General features: G+C 33.7%; 3 protein-coding genes across 3 annotated transcripts; 1 reads left to right on the top strand and 2 right to left on the bottom strand.

Annotated features, from left to right (window-relative positions):
• Positions 1 to 2907: 2907 nt before the first annotated feature.
• Positions 2908 to 3413, bottom strand: LOC105768223 (calcium-binding protein KRP1). Its single transcript, XM_012588038.2, has one exon. It carries the CDS (start codon positions 3328 to 3330, stop codon positions 2965 to 2967), a length of 366 nt encoding a protein of 121 aa, XP_012443492.1. The 5' UTR covers positions 3331 to 3413; the 3' UTR covers positions 2908 to 2964.
• Positions 3414 to 6335: 2922 nt separating this feature from the next.
• Positions 6336 to 16312, top strand: LOC105766812 (G-type lectin S-receptor-like serine/threonine-protein kinase RKS1). The gene is given in 13 exon segments (XM_052630235.1): positions 6336 to 7753; positions 7985 to 8113; positions 8198 to 8352; positions 8433 to 8643; positions 8753 to 8990; positions 9082 to 9232; positions 9322 to 9619; positions 12736 to 14004; positions 14625 to 14800; positions 14917 to 15124; positions 15219 to 15456; positions 15586 to 15736; positions 15833 to 16312. Coding segments are annotated over 13 exon segments (4800 nt in total). The 5' UTR covers positions 6336 to 6480; the 3' UTR covers positions 16136 to 16312.
• A 2850-nt stretch (positions 16313 to 19162) lies between these two features.
• LOC105768218 (transcription factor bHLH112) lies at positions 19163 to 22552 on the bottom strand. The gene is made up of 7 exons (XM_012588032.2): positions 22079 to 22552; positions 21167 to 21800; positions 20918 to 21034; positions 20752 to 20817; positions 20554 to 20619; positions 20359 to 20409; positions 19163 to 20230 (listed from the first exon to the last, which is right to left on the bottom strand). The coding sequence occupies exons 1-7, from the start codon at positions 22393 to 22395 to the stop codon at positions 20081 to 20083; spliced, it is 1401 nt and encodes a 466-aa protein (XP_012443486.1). The 5' UTR covers positions 22396 to 22552; the 3' UTR covers positions 19163 to 20080.
• Between the last annotated feature and the right edge of the window lie 2290 nt (positions 22553 to 24842).

Consider the following 24842-nt stretch of genomic DNA (forward strand, 5'->3'; position numbering starts at 1 on the left):
TATTTTATCCCTAATAATAATAATAATTTGATTCAATCTTTTAAAAATAAAGATATAAACTATTAAAATTATAATTTAATTTTATACGATACGTGTTAGTATTAACTTAGACAAACCATAACACATCAAAATAATCGAAAAGTACTAAATTTTGATCAAAACAAAATATAAACTAGTTTAAAACTGAAACGATAGGTACTTACTACCATTATTGGTAGTTGGTACAACATTGGTTTAGCTTCTCCCATGGCATTTCGTTCTTAATAATTCTGTGTTAGTTCCCTGAATACATTTAGATCAAACATGTCGTTATTGAAGTATAGTAAACTTCCAGTTTCAGGGTCAGCATTCCATGAGAAATCCAAGGTTAATTCTCTCAAGCACCACACTATCTATTTATAATTTTTCTAAATCATTCACTCTGCAGTACTGTCTTGCCTTTTATATCTCCATCTGACAACCAAACAAACAAAAATAGTTCTTCTCTTCCTCGGTGTCCCTAATCAAAATAGTTTATCCATCCCACTAACGCTAAAATTTCAAAAAACCATACTGTTAGTTGCCAATGGAAGGCAAATGTTGGGGCAATCTGTCTACAATATGAACGGTTTTGTGGTTAATACAATACGACAAACATCAGGCAACAAAGTAGTCTGTCCCCTAATGACTTAATTAATTGGTATTGTTTCTGTTGCATCACCCTGCAACCGCTTGTCAATACTTTGTATAACACGAAACTTATAATGAAGCGAAGCATGTTGTCTCTGGCGTCTACAAGATCTGTTAACATATGAAAGCCCAACTTTTTAGTTAAGTTCCATTCAACTTGAAGCCCAAGTACGTTGTCTTCATAATACATGCTCTGCTCTGGGCTAGTAGTTGAACTGTCTGGTTTTTGTAATCGAATAATTATGCTATTATTTTTCAGCGCATTAATACATGAATTAACAATGAAGTAACTTGGGTCACTAATTTTTAGTCACTCGCATAACTTGTTTTCCGCAAAAGTGAAAAACTTTTTACCTATTTCAAAGTTATTTTATTTTTTATTAAAATTTTACTCATTTTATTAATTCAAATTTAAATTTATACTTGTTACACCCTCATATTCTATACAAGAGACCCACTAGCATAAAAGCCCGACCTAAATTATGGTGACATAACTCTTATACCAACTTCGTCCTAGGGGCCCGAGATTTTGAAAGTTTGAATTTCAAATATATATATATTCATTTATTTTTTATTTTACCCACAATTTAAATTAATTTTTTATTTTAATTTCATACCTATTACCTGTGTTATTAGTAATTTCAAATCTTACTTTTCATTAATTATTATATCTTATTATTAAATGCACACTTGTATTGTTGTGGAACCCAAAATACAAAAAGAAGTGGGAGATTAAAAAAGCCCTTTGAAACCCTTAAACTATACAATGAAGCAGATATGAAACTCCTAATCAAATAAATTGGATAAACCGTCACTTTCCTCCCTCGTGAAGATTATTGTTGTTATAATATATCCTATGAGAAGACGGATTGTTAAAAATGTTGAAATAGTACAATCACACGTCTAAAAAATATGAAGTTGTAGAGATTTTATTCTACTACAAATAAGAATCGTTTCTCTACTTTTGAATCACCCTCAAACTTGTCATGTTCTTCATAAAACAAAATTTCCCTCTCCTTATTTGTAATATTTCATTTATATATTTTGTAGTTAAATATATTTGGTGGTGTCAAAGAATTTGTCAAACCTTGTTAAATTTTTGATATTCTCTGTTACTTTTTATTTACCTTTCAATATTTTGTAGGATAAAATTGTAATGATAGATAGTGCTATTAAATTATATTGTAGGATAAGATTGAGTTTTAAGTGAGACTCTTTGTGGTCTTCTAATTTTCTTAAGAATTAAACTTAATGTAATTTTTACTACAATAATTTATTCTCTTTAAATCTATTTGCGCAATTGCTCATAATTATCTTATGAGAGTTCCCTTTTCAATCATGAACTATGAGACAAGAAATTGGCCAAAAGTGGAAGGAAATAATTAAAAGATAAATAATAATAATAATAAACCAGCAGCAAGGAAGGTATAAGCATTAAGCAATGTGCCGATTTTATGGCATAATATGGCTTGCCTCAGATCAGAAAGGATAATTTTTGCAACTAAAATTCATCCTCCTCACAATCTTATTTAAAATTTTGGTTGCTACGAGATCTTGCTGGAAAGCACCAAGTAAGCAGCGTACGGAACCTCGTCAAGGTGTTCAAGGTTTCCACCGCGGGGTCTCTTTTCTTAGGCTAAAGATCGATTTGATGTTGCAAAGATGTTAGTCACGGTTGAATGTAGATCAAGCATATGGCACAACGTTAATAAACTGATCATTGAAAGTGACTGCTGTAACACTGTCTTCTGGTGAAAAAATCCAGCTAAGGCCCGATCTGTCTTTAGGAGCTTCACTCAGGCTCTGACGGCGGGACCATTTTCTGATCAGGGTTGGGAGAATCGCTATATTCCTAGAGAAGCTAATGCAGGTGTCACCCGATCTCTAGTCTGTTGGCTATGCTTGCCTAACGTATGCTAGGCTTGGATGTTGAGTTATTAATGTTTTCCTTTTCTCTCGTAGTTGGTCGTTTCATGGGGATGAACTATCCTCGATTTGAGTTGTATTACAGGATGGTTGATTGATATCAGAACATAATTTTTTTAAAAAAAAGTTCATCAACTGGTGGAAATAAGGTTCATTTTCTATTAATTAGCAGTTTTGATCCATGAGCATCAAGATTGCGTTGTTAGTTTGAAAAGGAAAAAGAGGTTCCAAGCTAACTGCTAAGTAAGCTATGAACAAAGGAAAACATTGGCAAACGATGGGGACAAAGGTAATGAAAAAAGAAACCGAAAATGAAGTACGTACTTAAAAGATTTTGATATATTGCATGGGCGTACAAATTACAAAAGCCTAATTAATACAAATTTGACAAAGGGCATAGAAATTGATTATAGCTTCTACCAATAAATTTCTGGAATTGTTCATCAACTCAGGACTCAACCTAAGCATGAGGGTACAAAACTCCATCTCATTCAAAGCCCCGTCCCCATCCAAATCACCTTCTCTCAACATGCAAACCACTTCCTCATCGCTCATCTCTTTCAAACCAAGCAATGCCGAGTTCCTTTTCAAGCTCTCGAAAGTGATCACTCCCTTGTCTCCATCCACAAGCAACTGAAACCCATTGCTCAGCTCCTTCATAAAACCTTCAGCACCCAATTTCTCAACCATGGCGGGGAAAAAATCCTCGAACTCCACCACATTGCGAGATCCCATTCTTTTTGTTTTGCGTTAAAACGTCAAAAAAGAAGCTGGTATTGGTTTTAGTTAGTATGATTTTGCAAGTAGAGCAGGTTGGAGGGGTATTTATATGTGATGGAAAGAGAATAAAGCCAAGGGGAGGAAAGAGATGAAATCTTCGTGGAAAGAGTGTCGTAAAGAGAACAAATTAAAGGTAAAGACAAAAGACATGAAGTTGTTTGAGAAGGTTGTCCGTCATTGCTGGCCTGGCAGTTGCTGATGTCTTCTGCCTTTCTTTTTTTGTGTCTATGAAACTTGTCCTCCTTCCTCGAAGTTGCATGTGAGAAGGTTGTGTAGGAATGATCTTACAAGTAATTTTATGAAAGAGAATTGACTTGCTATAAATGCCAATCTACTTTTAGTTTGCCTAACCTCTGGCAGATCAATATACATATCCATTTCATAGTTATTTAAATTAATACGAATTCACTACAATCTTTTAAATTACAAACTTCTTTTCGTTTAATATATTAACACCATATTTTCCATGCAAAAATAAATTAATGGCAAAATTGTGAAGGAGTATGATATCAATATTACCATTAATTTATCATACCTGCTTTCTAGTTTGTCTAATCTTTTTTGTTGAAATTGAACCCCTTTTCTATGTTTAAACTTTAAAATCTCTTTACTTGTTAGAGAATTGCCAATTTAGTCCGGCACAATTTGATTGATTTACGGGTCTTTACTTGTAATCATTGCTAATGTTAAATTCACAGCTTTCGTATTCATCCAAGTTAATACGTCCATCAAAATCTTGTATTGGACAAGTGTGGGTCCGTGTCCTTTCATGGAACATACCCCCTTTGTCACCTTCGTGATTTGCCTCTCCAACCCGGTGTAAAAAGCCTAGCCATACTATGAAATTCGATTCAGAGGTTTAGGACATCTTATCTTATAATTATATCTGGCATTTTGTCTCATTGTTTGTAAAATATTGTATTGAATTCTGACAAGCAGCGTATTGGTTGGGTAGAACAGTCATAGCATTACATGATTGACGATTAGGCGTACTTGGGCATATATTTTGGGCTATCGAGTTGGATTATGTTCTAAACATTGCCTTCCATCATTGCTTTTATTGGGCTTCAGAATAAGATTTCAAAGACTACTGTTTGGTTTTCCTTTTTTTCATATTATAAATTGGAATTTGTTTCTTACAGTAATCTCAGCTTGTGTCTTGCAGCGAGGCAAACTTCTGAGGTTGTTTTTTTGCTGCCACTCTTTTTGTCTTTATTTTGTAAGATGAAGAAATATCTTTGTAATTACGGTTCCTTTGCATTATTGGCGTGGCTATTCCAGTTGGCAAGAAACAGAGCAGTAACAATGCCAATGGAATTGAAATTTCTCTCTTGATTTCGGACTGACTGTAAGGAGCGACCAATAAGGTAAGGCTTTGCTGTTTGAATTTTTAAGTCAAGCCGAGACCAGGGCCAGCTTGACATACGGACAAAGATACCCTTAGCTTTTTCTCAGTTTTAAAAAAGCCAAAGATGCCACAAATTTCAAACTTTTGAGTAAACAAATTGACCTAGTTCTCTGATCCTCCTTTTGGTTTATCTAGATACAGCGACAAAAACTGTCATCGATCATGGGTTGTTACTAGGCTAAGAATTTGTTTTCCCTGTAGGCCATATGTAAAAGCTAATATTGATGGTTTTTAGTCCGAAATGAGTCATGTAAGAAGCTTCCTTGGAGCAGCAAATCATTTTTATATTTAATCTTAGCTGTGGAGCAAATGGAAGACCAGGCAGGCCCTGATTTCCAACTACTCCAACTACAATTTCTTTTGAAGGGTCAATTATGAATCACCCATCTCATGTCTTCAAGTTCTCTTTCAGAAACAGATGAACTGATCTAAGAACGTGAACAAATTTCGAAGCACCAAATCTTCCTGTTTTCCACTTTGGCTTATGATTTTTCTTTTTCTTTTTTTTTTTTTTTACTTTCAAGAAATTGCAATGTGTACAGTTGAAGCCCCCAGCAGTATTGAAAATTCAACCGGGGCATTTGGAAAGTCAAGTCCAGAGATGATTAGTCCCCATTTTTTTCTGTTATTTTTTATAAAATCTTCTAATATAGTGGATGAGGACGCCCTACCAACCAACGAAAAAATTTATATATTCAACAACCAGATCTTTGATGTGTGGATATTTTCTGACACACGTTAGAAGGTTTTTTTTCTAAGCCAAATTTATTTAATAAAAAGAAAATCTTATTACATAAAACACGTAAAAGGTTGTGATGTCAGGTTTCTTGGATCATTGAAGTTATGGATACAACAACTTTGTCTTAAAGTATGAGACACTAACCGTATTACATCACAAAAAAGTTATAGCAGAATTGTTACATAATCTTTTTTTACATGGGGCACTCTCATCATCATCATCATCATCGAATGCTCCCACATTCTGAATCATTGACTTACATGCAACATCACTGATAAATTATGAAATATATCTAATATATTAACGATTATATGTAAAAATACCTACCAGACTAACTTTTTGCTAGTGTCTACAGTAGTTCCCCAGGTTTTTTTCTACTTTGAATTGAGACAAAGACTGTGTCAAGGGCAGAAAGGCTTTTGGCTTAACAGCACTGAGAAAAGATCATCCTTCGAAAGCTACACCATTCGAGCCAAAAGATGATAAATGATACTACAAATTTCTTGTCTTAATATACTGTAAACATGGCTCATCACTCATCGTCCCTCTTAGTTCTTTTTGAGCCATGCAGAGCAATTCGATACACAGCACTTATTAACAAATTGGTCATGAAATAAAGGTAGAAAGTTGAAATATAATGGAATAATCTTTCTTTTTGTTACTAATTTTATGCAAATGCACTGTTAGTATATATTTGCTTGAGATTAAACTCGAGATTGAAAATTTGAACAATATTTTTATGATCACTTCCCTTATAATTCAGTCCTTGATGAATTTTTTAACTATGAATTATGGTGGGGGCTGCTTATCCACCCACTCCGCACTAAAATAAGCCTTCTGCATTCGACTAGTCAATTAAATGCCTAGACTCTCCAACTTACTGTTTCACACGAGGGGGAAAAGGTGCTAAATACGTGAACCCGAATTTAATGTAGAGAAATGGAAGATCCACAAATTCATGGGGAAATTGAAAGGCAACCTCTTGTTTTTTTTATCTCTAGTATTTTTGTTCTTAGAAAGTTCGATTGCCGTTGATACCATAACTCCAGCAGACTCCATCAACGACAGCCAGACAATAGTGTCCGCGGGTCATAAATTTGAACTAGGTTTCTTCAATACCGGGGATTCCAATTATCGATATCTAGGAATATGGTACAAGAACATTCCGGTTCGGACTGTTGTTTGGGTCGCAAACAGAGAGTTCCCACTTGAAAATAATTCTGGTTTATTAAAACTTGGCGATGATGGAACACTGTCCATTGTCAATGAATCAAGGAGCATTATCTGGTCTTCGAATTCATCGCTGACGGCTAAAAATCCAGTTGCGGAGTTGTTAGATACTGGGAATCTCGTTGTGAAGGATGCAGGGGATGACAATGATGAGAGGTACTTATGGCAAAGCTTCGACTATCCATCAGACACATTATTACCGGGAATGAAACTTGGTTGGAACAAGAAAACCGGTCTCAATAGACATCTTACTTCATGGAAAAGTTCGGACGATCCTTCTCCTGGAGAATATACTTATAGCGTGGATCCTCGTGGACTTCCTCAACTCGTCCTTCGCAAGGGTTCCGACGAGCAGTTCCGGAGTGGACCATGGTATGGAACACAGTTTAGTGGTGTGCCAGTTTTGAAGGTAAACCCAGTTTTTACTCCAATATTTGTCTCCAACGCCGATGAAGTCTATTATTCATATAACATAACAGCCAACATCCCATCGAGGTTCGTGTTGAGTCAATCTGGATCGGTTCAACACCTTTCCTGGAATGATCGCCACTCTAACTGGTACCTCATATTCACTGTCCAAGAAGATAGATGTGATAACTATGACTTGTGTGGTAGCTACGGTATTTGCAACATTAACAGGACTCCCAACTGTGACTGCTTGAAGGGCTTTGAGCCCAAATCGTCCAAAGACTGGGATGTCCTTGACTGGTCTGGTGGATGTGTACGAAAAGATCCACATATATGCCATGAAGGAGAAGGGTTTGTGAAATTCACAGGGCTGAAACTGCCGGATGCATCGCAGTTTAGGGTGAATGTAAGTATGACAATCGGAGATTGCGAGGCGGAGTGCCTGAAGAATTGTTCTTGCACTGCTTATGCTAAATTAGACATTAGAGGCACAGGGAATGGCTGTGTAACCTGGTATGAAGACTTAATTGATATTAGACAAGCTCCTCAATATGGACAAGATCTTTATATAAGAATGGCAGCTTCCGCACTTGGTGAGATTTCTATTTCTTTATATAAATCCTAATAGTACTCTTTTTCAACAAATAATGGCACTTGTGACTCTTGTCTTTGTCTTGATTTAGCTTTGTCTGAAGCAGGGCATGTCTTGCCACATTGATGTTCTTTTACTTTCTTTGGTTGAATTACCATCTAACAATTTTCATTCTTGGTCTTTGAAAGAAATGTTCCCTGAAACTAAACTTTATTTCATTTTTGATCGTTAGAAAAAAAGGCTGATACAAGCAACAATAGGAAGAATGTGACTATTGCAACAACTATATCAGTGGCTTCAGCAATGATAATCTTGGTTTTGATTGGTTGGTTTGTGAGTTGGAAGCAAAAGATGATTAGAAGTAAGCTTTGCATGAATCCTGGTACTACCACAGTTTTGCTTTCTTAATTCATCTTTCTTAACTTATCAATGTCCCTATTGACAGCTCAACAGCCAGAAAATCAAGTGACCATTAGCAAAGTTGAAACTGAGGAGGATCTTGAACTCCCCTTATTTGAATTTGCCACCATTCAAGCTGCTACTAATAACTTTTCGCCCGCAAACAAGATTGGAGAAGGTGGATATGGACCAGTATTCAAGGTATAAATCTATTTTCAGATTGTTCGTTCTTTTTTTTTTCCCATTAGAGTTACTAAATGATCTTTGAAATAATCTATTAGGGTGAGATACCGTCCGGACAAGAAGTGGCAGTGAAGAGACTTGCAGAGAATTCTGGACAAGGCCTTCAAGAGTTCAAAAATGAGGTCCTTTTGATCTCCAATCTTCAACATAGAAATCTGGTGAAGCTACTAGGTTGTTGCATTGAAAGGGAAGAGAGAATGTTAGTCTATGAGTACATGCCAAATAGAAGCTTAGATTCCTTAATCTTTGGTATCGAGATCTCAACTTCCTATTCATTGTTCTTATACTTAATCATTTACAAACTCATCGAATTTTAAAATTACGATGTCCCGATACATATGATGTACAATGGCTGCAGATGAATCAAGGCGGTCTTCACTTGACTGGAGAAGGAGATATGACATCATTGTTGGGATAGCTCGTGGGCTTCTTTATCTTCATAGAGACTCAAGACTGAGGATCATTCATAGGGATCTAAAGGCCAGTAATGTCCTGTTGGACAATGAGATGAATCCCAAAATTTCAGACTTTGGAATGGCGAGAACGTTCTGCGGGGATCAAACCGAAGCAAATACAAAGAGGATAGTTGGAACCTAGTAAGTACGAGGGTGTGTAGCTGCATAGTGTAATTAAGAGTTTGAATATTATAGCTGAAAATGATAGTGTTGTCTGTGGTGATGAACACAGTGGTTATATGCCTCCAGAGTATGCAATAGATGGACACTTTTCTTTGAAATCCGACGTCTTCAGCTTTGGAGTCATATTGTTGGAGATGGTGAGTGGAAAGAAGAACCGGGGGTTTTTTCATTCCACCCACAAACTCAACCTTCTGGGGCATGTAAGTATTGTACACAGTGAATGAAATCAATTGGTATATATAGGTTCAAATATGTGTAGAACTGATCTGACCCAGAAATGAATGTTTAGGCCTGGAAGCTGTGGAATGAAGGGAGGGCCCTGGAATTAATGGATGAATTGATGGAACAAGATTTTGCAGAAGAGGAAGCACTAAGATACATACAGGTGGGACTCCTTTGTGTCCAGCAGAGGCCAGAAGACAGGCCAGTGATGCAAACGGTAGTGTTGATGTTGGATAGCGAGAGTATGTCATTGCCTCAACCTGGAAGACCTGGGTTTTATGCAGAAAGGTGTCTTTCGGAGACGGATTCATCGTCTCTTGGGAATCTAATTTCCAATGAGATGACTGTTACCTTATTAGAGGGTCGTTAGCAATAGACCCACTCACATTTTAACTTTGTACTATCAAATCAATGACAAAACCTTGTCAATATATTGAATTCTCATGTAACAAGCGGATGAATCCGATACTATTAGAAGAAACCTCGGCCTTCAGGACAGGAAAATTATTCATTTAAGTATTTTAAAATTTTAAAATTTAAAATTTAAAATTAATAAAGTTAAAATTATACTTTGACTCCTTCAAAATGATAAAATTTTAATTTAATCCTTTAAATATTATAATGATATAGACTATTAAAGATTACAAGTTAATTTCAGCCTCTAAATAAATTTTCTGGCTTCTCCCATATCACTAAGCTATAGAGAAAAACCCGGAATTTCAATTTTGAAATAAAATAAATAAATAAATAATCAAAACAAAAATTTATTAAAATTTGGTGATTAAAATAAATTTACAGTAATATTAAATTAAATCTTTTGTTTTCAATACTCAAAATAAAAACTTATAATTTGGTAAATGTTTTATTACGGATGGTTTACCCCAAAGTAAATCCAAATCTTATTACCCCAAAAGTAGCTTCCCAATTAAAATCCAATTCAACTTTTACTTTTGCTTTAAACCTCAAAGCCTTACTTTTGCTAAAAAAATTTAAAAGAGTATTCGAAATTTTCTTTAAAAATTAATATTTTATTTAATGAAACATTCTCATTAAATTTATATTAGTATTAAATGTAAATTAGTTTAAAATTTAAAAATATTTTTATTTTAATATTAAAATCAAGAGTTTTTATATATAAAACCATATATTAAGAACTTATTTAACTGCAAAAATAGTATAAAGCTTGTTTAAATAAAATGTAGTTTAAAGATTTTTTAATATAAGTTTTATTCACAATTTATCTTATGAGCTATACTCCTTTTTTTACTCTGATATTTTTTTTTGTCACATTTTAATACTTGAATTTTGGTTTGTTACCACAAACTAACATTATTAAAAAATAAAAAAGTTGGTCAATCAAAATGCCACAGTCATCAATGACATGTTAAGTTGACTAGGGTCATGGCATGTTGACTAAGTTGACCGGTGTTTATCGGTTAAAAATCATTTAAAATTGTTTTAAAAAAATAAAAAATGGTAAAAAATTAAGAAAAAATGTGAATTTCTTTAAATGTAAAAAATTGTGAAAATCATTTTTTGAATGATTAAAATAGTAAAAATAATTTAAAATTATGAAAATCATAAAAATTTTAAAAACGTAAAAAAAATTAATTTATATATATTTTTTCTTAAAACTATCTTCTAATATTCTAATTCAATGTTTTCGAATTCAAAGTTTAGTTGATTTGCCAAAAATTTCCAAGCATATTATTTAAAATTCCTAATTAATCAAATAAGGCATGAAATCTGTCATTCCCGACCCATGGGCATAGGGATAAATGTTCAATCTTTTCATTTAACAGTATTGCACTTTTTATTATAATTTTTCATTTTAAATAAATTTAAAAACTTTTTAATGATTTTCACAATTTTAAAAAAAATTACAATCTTTATAAATATTTATAATTTTAAGAAATTTTAAAACTTTTTAATATTTTTATATATTTTAAAATAAATTTTAAATTTTTTAAAATAAATTTTTTACTAATTTTTATGACTTTACAAGTTTTTTTTTTACATTTTTAACTAATTTTCAATGATTTTTGATCAGTCAATGCCAATCAACAATTAGTTACTTGGTCAATGTGCCACGTCTTCGGTCAACCTATCACGTTACCAGTCAATTTGCCATTTTACAGATGACGTGATGTGTTGTGATTGGTCAATTTTTTTAATGGCATTAGCTTTTAGGTACTAAAACAAAAAACGGAACAAAGTTAAAGTATCAAAAAAGACAAAGAATAATTTAAATACCAAAAAAAAAAAAACCAGTATAACTAAGGAGATTAAAACCTTTAATATGTTAATATATTATGGCAAGAAAAGGTTGCATACTTCTAGCCAAGAATCAAAAGTTAAGGCGGAGTCTTCTCGCCTCAGATGAGCTACTTTTGGAAAAGTTATAGGTTGAATATTTAGATACAGTTGACTCAAATTTCCATAGAGACTAAAAACACTACTTTTGCTGCTTCTTTTTTTTACAAGTCCAAGAAGCAGCACAATACAGTCAAAAACTTATATCTATTTACATTTTATTAATTCCCCATTCTATACGTAGCTGTAGATTTACAGAATCAAGCCTATTAATACTCTTCTTTAGAAGTCTAATCTGCACAACTTCTTTGATCTTTGTTAAACTTGCTGCAACTGTTGATTGAACTCTGTTAAAATGCTTATTATTTCGTTCTCTGCATATAAGGTAAACATACGCATTCCAAGCAATTTTGAGAATTAGAGTAATTAAGGATTTACCCTTCAAATGCAAAATAACCCACTGTAGCTCTTAGTCCCAAGACCCTACACTTTTGTTGGCTGCTAGTCATTATGATCATGAACAACACCAAATTTCTGCCAGGGTTTATCAACAACCGTTCAGCATGGATCAGATGGTTTGCAAATTAGAAATGAACCAAAATTTTGAATACCCATTTGGTCGAATGATGTCCTCAACGTTTCTGCGAAGGAAGCTTTCGTGTTTAGCGTTTCTGAATCAATTGATCTGAGTACAGTAAAAAAGGCTAGTGCTTCCATTGATGACATGTTAGGTTGGATTTGATTTTTTTTTTTTCCTTTTAGCGTAGACAGTTAAATGGAAGCCTGAAAATTGTAAATTAGAAAGTTTTAGAAGAAATTTCATCGAGTTCAAGTTGGAATTTTTGGAGGTCTGTTTTGTCAACTTTAGCTAAAACTCATTTTCTTGTAACGTAGGCACGCAGGCACTACGTCTTAATTCTAGAAATAGCAATTTCGGAGGATTTTCCTGTAAAACCAGAACATAAATTCCAAGACAAAAGCAGACACGGTAAGACTGACAGGGTGGTCGAGGATGTCCCTTGATCATTTAAAACTTTGAGATGGCCCATTGCGTCTAAGCCTAGTAAATTCATTAAAAATCCCCCAATGCCAACGGCATTAAATAAATTAAGTTCTCTCCCGAGCTATATCACAAGCCATACTGAGTCGTGATTGACCATGGATACAGTAAAATGGTTGGCGAAAGCAATGCTTCTGTACCAGCTTTTTCACTTTTCATTCTCTTTGTCTTTGGATGCCATAACACCACAACACTCCCTCCGAGATGGTGATGTTGTGATCTCTAGAGGAAACACGTTCGTCCTTGGGTTCTTCAGCCCTGCCAATTCCAGATATCGCTATGTTGGGATATGGCATTACCAAGTTTCTATTCAAACACTTGTGTGGGTTGCCAACAGAGAAAATCCTATCAATGAGACCTCTGGAACCCTCTCCATTAGCAGCCAAGGAAACCTCGTCCTCTACCACAAAAACTACACTATTCCTCTCTGGTCTACTAATTCCACCCTTACGCACTCCAATAATTCTACGGCACGACTCTTGGATACAGGGAATCTAGTTTTAGTCCAAAATGAAATCACCTATTGGCAAAGTTTTGATTATCCTACAAACACTATGCTTCCATTTATGAAAATTGGTTTAAATCTAACTACTGGTGTAGATCGATTCCTCACGCCTTGGAAGTCTCCAAATGATCCCGGGATTGGAAACTTCACTTACAAGCTAGATTCCACAGGCTTCCCTCAGCTGTTTTTGTACAAGGGTTTGGCTAAATTCTGGCGAGCTGGGTCATGGACGGGGCAAAGATGGGTTGGAATACCAGAAATGAGGCGTAGTCCCATTTTCAATTATAGTTTTGTGTATAATGATGAAGAAATTTCTGCCTCGGGAGATATAAAGGACGCCTCTATAATCACAAGAATGATCGCAAATGAGATAGGAGAGATGCAAAGGTTCTTATGGAATCATCAAAACCAACGCTGGGTTACAATTTGGTCCGCCCCAAAGGAGGAATGTGATTTTTACGGGCACTGCGGGCCCAATAGTAACTGTGACCAAACTCAAGTAGACAAGCTTGAGTGTTCTTGTTTACCCGGATTCGAACCAAAGTCTCCCGAAACTTGGTCGCTAAGAGATTGGTCGGCTGGATGTGCACGAAGGGCTAATGCGTCTATATGTAAACATGGAGAAGGGTTTGTGAAGGTGGCAGCGGTGAAGATTCCTGATACTGCTGTGGCTAATGCAGACATGGGGTTGGGGCTGAAACAGTGCCAACGTAAGTGTCTGAGGAATTGCTCTTGCATGGCTTATGCGAGTGCATTTTCTGAGAGTAATGGAGGGACCGGATGCTTGACCTGGCACGGGGATTTGCTGGATATCAATACCAATAGAGATGCAGGTCAAGACCTTTTCATACGGGTGGATGCTGTTGTCTTAGGTAGGTATCATCTCTATTTGCAACAAGTATATCTATTTTGTAGGCCATATCGCACATTAACTTTCAACTCTTTTTCTCTACTTGAAATAATTTCTCAAAGTCGAAAGTGGTTGGGTCACGATTAGGCACTTTCGATATCTTCTAAGGCAAGCTAGCAACCCAAAAATGTCATTTAAGCACTTTACTAATGCATTATCAAGAACCTGTCCCCCCAAAAAAAGTGTTACCAAGAACACCCAGTTTGTTGCACTTGAATCTGAATTAGATATCTCTCAAGTCTTATGTGATTTCAAAGCTTGCTTCAAAGGTCCATTCTGGGCAATGTACATAATTTGCAATAATTTTTTACATTGGCAGTAGTAATTTGCATATATACATTTCATTTGTTTAGCTAGTTACAGGTAGAATGGTGGAGTTAGCAAGAAGCAATTGGTGGCAATTTTTGTAGTTTCTATTGCAGTGATACTTTCCATGGTAGCCTTTGCATTTTGTTTAGTGAGGCGCATAAGAAGAGGTAACCAAATATCTGCGGTTTCGTTTTATGTCTAGGTTAAAGCAAATAAAAACTTGCAGTTTTCACTCAAGTTCTACAAACTAAGCAATTATATGCATTTTACCAGGAAGACAAAGAGGACCTTCAGTCAGCTCCACAACAAATCCAACGCATTTGGAGGACTCTTTAAATGGAACAAGTGCTGCGTTACCAGTAATTAATTTGGGAACCATTGCCGTAGCCACAAATAACTTTTCTCCTGATAATAGACTTGGACAAGGAGGCTTTGGCCCTGTTTATAAGGTAACCTGCCTTGCATTTGCGTTTTGCACCCTTTTAGCGCTTTCATCTATGGCTTTCGTAGCTTTTAGTTTTAGGGAAATAATATGATCAATCTTCTAAATTATGTTTAACTCCAGGGTATATTAAACGGAAAAGAGATAGCAGTTAAAAGGCTATCAAAATCCTCAGGGCAAGGAATAGAAGAGTTTAAGAATGAGGTTACACTGATTGCCAAACTCCAACACAGGAATCTTGTCAGGATTTTAGGTTGTTGCATACAACGAGACGAGAAGATCTTGGTCTATGAATAGTTGCCAAATAAGAGCTTGGCCTGTTTCATTTTTGGTATATATATGCGTGTTTCCTTATCTCATGTATTTCGTTTTCTGATGAGGTCCTCTACGTAGGATGTAATGAAATATATAAACTTTGAATCCAGATGAAAGTAAAAGATCACTCTTAGACTGGGAAAGTCGGCTTGAGATTGTTTCCGGAATTGCTGGAGGAATTGTATACCTTCATCAAGATTCGAGGTTGAGAATCATCCATACAGACCTCAAAGCTAGTAATATTCTACTAGACGCCCAAATGAACCCGAAGATTTCAGATTTTGGTTTGGCTAAAATATTTGGAGGAGATCAAGTTGAAGCAGATACAAAGCGTGTCGTTGGAACATAGTAAGCAGATACAAAGCGTGCCGTTGGAACATAGTAAGTGCATAAAACTTAGTATTTTACTTGCTTTGGATTTGGCTACATTGTATAAAGTGCTTTTAAAACAACTTTTATTTTTGGATGCTATTGCAGTGGCTACATGTCACCAGAGTATGCAATGCAAGGCCACTTTTCTATCAAGTCTGATGTATACAGCTTCGGAGTACTGCTCTTAGAAATTCTCACCGGTAGAAGGAATAATGGACATTACCCCGACAGTCCTACCTCGAACTTGATTGGACATGTGAGCAAATTAATTTTGCAAGCAATGTAATGTAATGCAATTCAACTTTTTTTCTTTTTCAAACAATTTTGAAATGATTCAAGTTATTTGTTTTAGGTTTGGGAATTATGGAAGAACGACAAAGCTATGGAGATAGTTGATTCATCGTTAGGAGGGGGTCTTCCTAGTGCTGAAGTTTTGAGATGCCTTCAGATTGGGTTGGTATGTGTGCAAGAGAGTGCAACAGATAGGCCTAAAATGTCAGCTGTTGTTGCCATGTTAGGCAATGATGCCTCTCTTCCTTCCCCTAAACAACCAGCATTTTTCATCAACAGAAGCGGCCAAGGTGATGAGACAGGTAGTAGTCAAGGCACCGGATCCATCAATACAGTGACTCTCACCATGCCCCATGCCCGCTAGATGCTTCGGTACTTTAAAAGTTCCACACAGGGCCCTGGTCTGTTACTGAACATAAATCTCTGTTTCTAGTATTATGAATTTAATTGAAATTACATTCAGAATCTTGGTACCTAGATTACATACAGATCCATAATAACATACTTCTCATCTAGATTGCTCTCTTATTTCTCCTGTTTTTGTTCTCTTTATTGTTTATTTCATAATAATTATATATTATTATAGATAATTGAAGATTTAATTTTTATGTGATATAAATTATATAATTAGAAATAAATCCGAGTCAACCAAACCATGGAAACATCTTTTCAACTTAATAGTTTTCTAAAAGTTTGTTTTTTCATACTTCTAGTTAAAATGCATGAAATATCTTACCCCATATTCATGAACCAATCCCATGCAAAACCTTCATTCATTCCAAAAATAAGATCATTTCTTAAACGATTCAAGAGCCCACTCACTCTCCCTGCGTAAATTAGGGAGGTACACATTTTTTCTCGTATATTATAAAATTAGTTTTTTTTATTAGCATCATTCATATTAAATTTTTTTTATTTTAATCCTTTTTATTATTAAAATTTAATATTTTGGTTTTTTATTAAATAACTAACAACAGCTTTTTCATTGGCATAATAATAAATTTAGCCTTTCAGTGTTTACAGATTCTATCAATTTAGTCTTAAATCTAAAAAATTCAACAAACTAGCCCTCAACTTTACACATTCTCATCAATTTAATCTTGATTCTTAAAAATTAAAAATATTTATTTTTATAAAAATACATACAAAATTATAAAATATTTATAAATAAATGAATATATATTTTCTCATTTCCTAACATGAAATTCATTTATTAAAATAATAATTTTATAAATAAAATAATAATACTATAAATAAAATTGTTTAAGAAAAAAAACCATCACCAATACTTACACAAATTCAACTTTTTCCTTTTTTCAACGTTAATAATCACTATGTTCAAAGATGGTTAAAAACTACATTCTAAAGTTGAAAAAGTTGAGAATTAATGTCTTTAAATTGTTGCCTAAAACGTGTTTGTTGCGTTTGAGGTTGTGCTTCAAGTGGGCATGATTGAGGATCTATCAATGATAATAAAGTCTTGAAGACCCAATAAGAGTAAGGGTTATTGGTGAAGGTGGTATCTAGCGCTTGGCAAATTTGACGAAGACTATATAGCAATGTCAGACATATAATAACTTTTACTATTTATAAAATAAACATAAAAAAGGAAAAGTTTGAATCTAGTTTAAGTATTGTTTGTAGGTTTTAAAATATATATTTTATTTATAAAAGTATCATTTTAATAAATAATTTTCATGTAAAAAAAAGAGAAAATGGGTATTCATTTATTTAGATTTTCATGTACTTCTTTTATAAAATCTTATGAATTTTTTATAAAAATGAACTCTTAAATATTTTTATTTTTAATTTTTTAATTTTGAACTTTAAAGAAGTAAAATTGAATTGATGAATATGTAAATTTGAGGGTTAAATTTGTTGATTTTTTTAGAATTATGACTAAATTGATAAAATCTATAAATATTGGAGGGCTAAATTTGTTATTATGCCCATAAAAAGCCACCATTAGTGATATAATAGAGGAGTGACGAAAATATTAAATTTTGATAATGTTAGTGACTAAAATAGAAAAATTTAAACTTAGGTAACCAAAATAGTAAGATGACTATTTTTATGATCTACTCTTTTTTTTACAATAATGATTCATATTTAGGTTGTTCTTAAAGTAAGTGAATACTTGATCAATAGGTCACAAGTTCAAGTTCGATATATAACATTTTTATTTAATGAGAAAGTAACATTCCTATTAATCTTTTTCCACCTTAATTTTTGAGGTTTTTTGTTTGTATTAATTTTTAAAATTTATTTTTAGACTTAGATTCTGTCAAGATATTATAACATGACATTTTGAGATTATATCGTATCATCACCTTAAAAACTTTTAAAATTTAAATGTGTATATTCTTTATTAATTTCTAGATTTTATACAAAAAAATTAACTCTTCAAATGATGTCACGTCGACATTGTATCCCAAAAGAATTCAAATTCAGAAATAAATTAAAAAAAGTTGTGGAAGTTTTTTAGGGTGAAATTAAAAGAAAGTTGTGAAATATAAAAACAAAATGTGGTTGTATCTCTTTTATTTATCTCACTAGTCCGATTAATTTATAATTTAAAATATGTTAGAAATGGACCGAAACAAAATTTCCATTAAAATCTAATTTCACCCAACTCTACTCATAAAAGGCGCACACGCACACGGGAGCACAAATGAAGATTTGGAAAGATGGTTTTTTTTTAGTAAACTATAAGTCACCTAATTATTGTCTATATATATTTTGTCTTTTTTTGTCCGTTGAACTTTGTTAATTTTTTTTACGGGAGGGTAATGTGGCAATTAAAAATTGATATAATAACAAATTTAACTTTTAATTTTTACATATTATATCGATTTAATCATAATTTAAAAAAATAACACTCAAAATTTACAAATAATTTCAATTTGATACTCAAAATTTACCTTCCTCTTTTGCTTCCCCACCGCCACTATTATTATTGCCTCCACCTCCTCCTCCTCCAAATAGGAGAAAGGTGAAACCTCAAAAAATTTTGACTTTTAAGTTTTCTTGGATTTGGGTTTGATTTTTGATTATTTTGGTTTTGATCATGAGAAAATTTTTGAGGTTTCACCTTTCTCCTATTTGGTGGAGGAGGAGGTGGAGGCAACAATGATAGTGGCGGTAGGGGAAGTGAAAGAGGAAGGTATATTTTGAAGATTAATTTGAGATCATTTGTAAATTTTAAGGATTAATTTTTTTAAAACAGTGACTAAATCAAAATGTTGTGTAAAAATCAAAGGTTAAATTTGTTATTATACCAATTTTTTTAACTAGCATGCCACTCTCTCGTTAGCGATTTAATGGAACTTAACGAACATGAACAAAAAAATCTTAATTAATTGGGTGACAAAATAAAAGAGCAATAGTTAAATGACAAAATTAATAAAAAAATGATATTTAAGTGATCAAAAAGAAAATAGACAATAATTGAATTACTTGTGGTGTAGTTTACCCTTTTTATTTTTAATCTATTTTCTCCTCTAAGAAACCCTAAAAGCAGGAACAGTGGGCCACCGCCTGGCTTCCACTACCACAACTACCATTGCAAATACATATTTTTAAAAGGAAAAGACAGTTGAAACCCCAATCATCAAAAGAGCTCCACTCAATCCTAGTCTTCAACAGCAAGGAAAGAAGAAAGTAGAAACTCATATACACCATTAATATAAAACCTCTTTAATCATTTCTCTCTCTTTATAAGGTACCAGATGATAAAAGGGGATGGCTATACACATATGCTCAAAAAGGAACAAAAGGCCAAGGGCTCCTTACCCCCCCCCCCCCCCAAATCTGCTAAATTCAGATCCTAAACATCAACAAAATAATTAATCTTCTATAAATATGAGTCCAATTTTCGCTGAATTTAGCACTTGTTCCTTTTCTTTTTTTTTAATCACTTGCAACTATACTTGGATTATTGAAAGAAATAAAAAATGAAAAACCTATGCTTAGGTTAACTAATCTTTTCTATTTTAATCCTTCAAGGGGTTTGGTTCCTGATCATCATGCCCTTGGCCCAGCACTCCAGCGCACCCTTCGTCTCTGTACTTTCCATCTTCGAATCGTCACTTCCTTTTTCATTTCTTTTTTCTCCTTTTCCTTTGTTTTATCAAGACTGTTACAGCAAAGCAATGTAATTATCCTTCTAAGTTTTCCATTATCTTTTTCTTTTTGCCACTTTATGAATATTGAAGTCATGGCCGGCCTCGGGTCTGGTAATTAATCTACCGCATGAGTAGTATAGTTGTTGTACAATCTCCTTTTAGCTTCGTTAAATAGCCTTCTATCCCTACCTGAAAGTTCCACCAAACGTTGGCGTCCAAAAATCGACTGTGGTCTCATTAGCAACCGGGAACGTGCTGGAGATTGGCACCAAACAAAGCCCAAGGCTCCTTAGATCTTGTTTTGGCCCTTCTGGCTCTTTCAAACTTTCAGTACTCTACAAAGGGGGAAAAAGTACAACATTGTTCAGATAATTACTGCATTATTCAAATACTCCTAGGCCCTAGGAGAAAGAAAAAAAGATAGCCAATTATCATCCAAGTCTTCTTTTATTTATGTATATACCTGTTGTTGTGTGGAAGGTACTGCTTGTTTCATATATGGAGTAATCAAAACCTGAAATTACGTAAAAATAACATTTTCTCAGTCCATATTCAGAATTCTCTAGATATATAGTATCCTTGTTTTCATGTTATATAAAAAATTAATATGTTACGGGTTTTACTTATAAGAAATAGAAAGAAGATAGAGGAACCATACATTAACTTGATCATGGAGGAACTTAATGTATTCAATAGCTTCATGAAGAACAGATGCGGTATCAGTCTGGGGAAAAAAAGAAAAAGGTAAGGTACAGAATAATCCGAAGGCCAAGATAAAGGTAAACCTTTCAATTATATCATCAAAAGGATAAATATCTAAAAAGTATATGGTAAGAAGAAAATTCCAAAAATTCACCTTTCCGAAAGGTGAAACCAATTGCTGGAGCGCAGTGATTCGGTCCCCAAGCTTCTCTTTTCGAACCTGATAAAATTTGCATAAAACTTTTACATCTAATTCTTTGAATAAGCGATCACTATGATTCCACCTGTAAAGAAACTTTGTAAAATTTATAAATTAATACCTTAAAAGTTGGTAATGGCGATGGCGTTTCAATTCTTGGCCTCTTCAATAATGGAGGTTCACTACTTAATCCTTTCTTCACCGGTGACCCCGAGTTCCGAACTTCTTCGGTATTAGTCTATGAAAGCAGTCCACAACATGAAATAAATAAATCAAAACTGTACCATAAACCCTAGCCCTGGATCCAAGCTGATGAACATGATCAAGACATATACTTTAAAAATATCTCATCACACCATTATTTATTTACCTTCTTCGTTAGGCTGGGGCAATTAGGTTTCTCTTCAAATGTTTGTAAAAGAAACTCAGGTTGCAGCTGCGAGGGTGAAAAGCCGGCTTTGACGTCGTTTACACCGGTGGCGGAAGCGTTCCACAAGGGTGCGTTGTTGGTGAAGTGCAAGTTGCTGGGCTGCTGTTTTGGCAATGATGGCCTTACGAAAGGAGCTGGTCTTGGCCAAGAAGGTGATGATTCAGTAGCGTTATTTGCCCCATAAGTAGCTGTAGCCGACATATAGTCGATTGACCGATTGTTGTTGAAAAGTGATAGTTGTTGGGATTGGGGTTGAGAGTCAGGATCAAACAAAGTTTGTAACAGCGTTGATGGGTACCCATATGACACTGAACCTATCGGAAACTGGCAGGTTGGTCTACTGTTACCGGAGCTGGATAGTGAATTCAATCTCTGCTGCTCCAAGGAGAAATCTTGATTGAGAGGCTTGAAAGTAGTGATGGAAGAATCTTCCCCGGGGCTTGTATAGCTCCTTGGACTCCATTCCTTTTGGATTTGGGAAGAATCCATGCCTGTTTCTTTCCGGCAACTCAGCCTAGAGTTAATACCTTCTTGAAGAACTGAATTGTAACTTTCACTTCTCCCATTACTCCGACTGCAGGCAAATACGATGTAGAAAAACAGAAAGTATATATATTCAGTTGATGAAAAGAATTTTAATCTAATAATCAAGTATTTAATTGACTGATCATGTTGACTTCCATTACTAAGGAAAATTAAGAAGTCATTGTTCTTTCTAACTTGTGGTCGAAGCTTTGGACTATAAGGTCTAGCTTCTTGTATGTAAAGAACTCATATTTAAATCATAGTGAAGACCCAGATAGTTTTTATGCTAATTATACCAGTTATGATTTCAAAACATCAATAACTTACAGCAAAGATTGGTTCCAACCGGATGTTGTAGATGATGAAAGGCCGAAACCCATCATTTGTAAGGTAGAATCATTCAAAATACTGCTGCCACAACTGTCTGAATCACCTTGCTGAGCCCCCAGCGGGAAAGCTAAGCTATCTTTAGACTCCTCACAAGAAGACCTTGCCTTAATATCCACCATATCAGCACTCCATCCGAAGCTTCCCATGTCAGCGGCAAGCCCCGTGGAACATGGCGAAGAACACCCCGTAAACAGTGTTTTCGAGGAATCCCACCATGTCTCTCCACAAATCCCAGCATGAAATTCTTCTGCCATCGTCAAAACTACAAACTCTTTCCTTTTTTCGGTTTATCTATGGGTGAGAACCCTCAGCCCTTGGGAGTCATCGTTATTTATATGTGAAAATTGAACTCTGATAAAGAGTACGGTCTAGTGTAAAAGAAATTGTTTGACATTTCAAGGGATGATTGGACGAATGAGAGAAAGCATTTTGAATCGAATTCTTTTGTTTATAATTAATTAAAAAGAAATTTAACTTTGTTCTCATTCCTTCTTTCCCAATTAAAAAAATGCAATTATTTTATTTCCTTTGCTTTAATTTTCTTTTCCTTAACGGCTTAATTTTTTTCCCTTCCTTACGAATCAAGGGATGAGGATGATGATATGTTTGATCTGACTGCCATGTCAGTGTTTTGGACTTTGTTTAGGGACGGTTGATATTTGGTTAAAATATAATAGTCGAATGAAAAAGCTTATCGGGCAATCTAATAAAATATTCAATACGTTATATTATTTAATAACATAATTTTGATAATTTTTTTATCCTAACCCTAAATCTTGAATTTTGAACCTAACTCTCGAACCCTGAATTTGGGGTTCGAGAAGATTCTGGATTTGAGATGTAGGGTTTAGAGCTTAAGATAAAAAATGATAAAAATTATGTGACAATTAAATAAAGAAATTACTAAAATATTATTAAATAATATGAATAATGTAGCGGAAAGGATTTGTAGAAAGAAATAAGATTATAATTTGTTTTGTTAGAAGACAATGTATCTTTATTTGTAGTCACTATAGTTATAGTTTTAAAAGATTAAAAGTAAAGAAAATGAGTTAGGAAGAAAATTTCTTTATGGTTTGACGTTATTCGAATATATGTATATATATCAAAACCTTTTAAGCAATTCGATGACATTACTTTTTTGTATAGATACACAATAATTAATCATTTCAATTAAAATAAATCATTACAGATGTTAAATTAACAATTCATTCTAACTAGTTAATTAATATAACTTCAAAATTCCACATATTTATATAACGTGAATTTGTTATTTAATCAAAACCTTATTAGCCAAAAATTTTAGATCTTGGTAAAGTTTACAGGATCAACATGTAAGACTTTACATAAAAAGGCAAAAAAAGAAAGAAATTTAGACGGCTGACTCAATTAAATTATGTCCCAATGAAAAAAATTAAATTAGGAATGATGAATCTAATTTTCTCAACAACAACAACAACAAAAATATAGGAAAGGGACTTTCTTGTTTAGCTTCAAACTCCTAATTTGCTTCACATTGAAGTTCATTAACGTCATGATTCGGATGAATCTATCTTTTAGCTAATGATTTTTGTCAATTTTAATATGCTTACGCTAGGTTGGATTGATTTTTCTTTTTGTATGTTTCCGATATTAGTTAGCTATAAACTAATCATAATCGGTAATTTTCAATCACTTATATGACTTGTTTGTAGTAAAAAAAAAAACTTTCGTTTATTTTGAAGAGGTCTTATTTTCTACAAGAATTTTTACTCATCATTTTAATTGCATGTTTAACTTTGTACTAATCATTCTTTACTTTATGTCTAACTTTATATCAATTATTATTTCACGACCTGCAACTTGCAATATAATAACAATTTAGTGTGACAATACTTTCCAGACTATTTTTATAATTAGTTGGTTTTTTAAAAAATTGAAGATTGATAACAAATCGATTTATAAAATATAAAATTTTCACTAATAATCAGATTATAGCACATGAGGGTGAAAAAATTGATATTAAAATTATATATGGATTTGAGATTCACTACTGCCTTTATTGATTCCTCATTGCTGCTCAATATACCATTACATTTTGAGATTGTCTTCAGAGTGGAAGTAATTGAGTGGGTTTGAAACTTGTGCATGATCAAATCATTGATAAGGTCTATAACGATTTTTGAGTCAGTCTTAACATGCTGTTTTTCTTTAACGAAAGATGTTGTGAGATCATAGGCAACTGGCGGATGAATTGCAAGTTGATTATCGAGTGAATGCTTCTTGTTTTCCATGAAAAGTGTGGATCCTATGTTTAGAGATTGATGATGTTCCTCTCTATCATTAGCCTACACAGGGGTGTCAGGGATTTTTATTTTTATTTTCTGATGTTCTAAGAATTTGTTTGTAATCTGGTGGAGTCTTTTGTTGGTGTCACTTTGTTTCGTGTGGTGTTGTATGGATTTTTGGTGTCTTTGGTTTATTATATGATGTTTTAGTTGACTTGTAAGGTTATGTAGTGTACCAAGCCCCTCATTATTAATTTCTAATAAAATTCTACCTTAATTAGCAAAAAAAAAAAAACTGAGTTCAAATCTTACGTTATTTTAAATTTGCCAAAATATTAAAAAAAACATAAATACTTAAAATAATATTCATAATTCATAGCTAGCATTAACGTAATCAAACAGTAATAATATTTCATCATATATTTTATACTTGG

The sequence above is a fragment of the Gossypium raimondii genome, chromosome 5 (genome assembly GCF_025698545.1).
Source record: "Gossypium raimondii isolate GPD5lz chromosome 5, ASM2569854v1, whole genome shotgun sequence".
NCBI lineage: Eukaryota > Viridiplantae > Streptophyta > Magnoliopsida > Malvales > Malvaceae > Gossypium > Gossypium raimondii.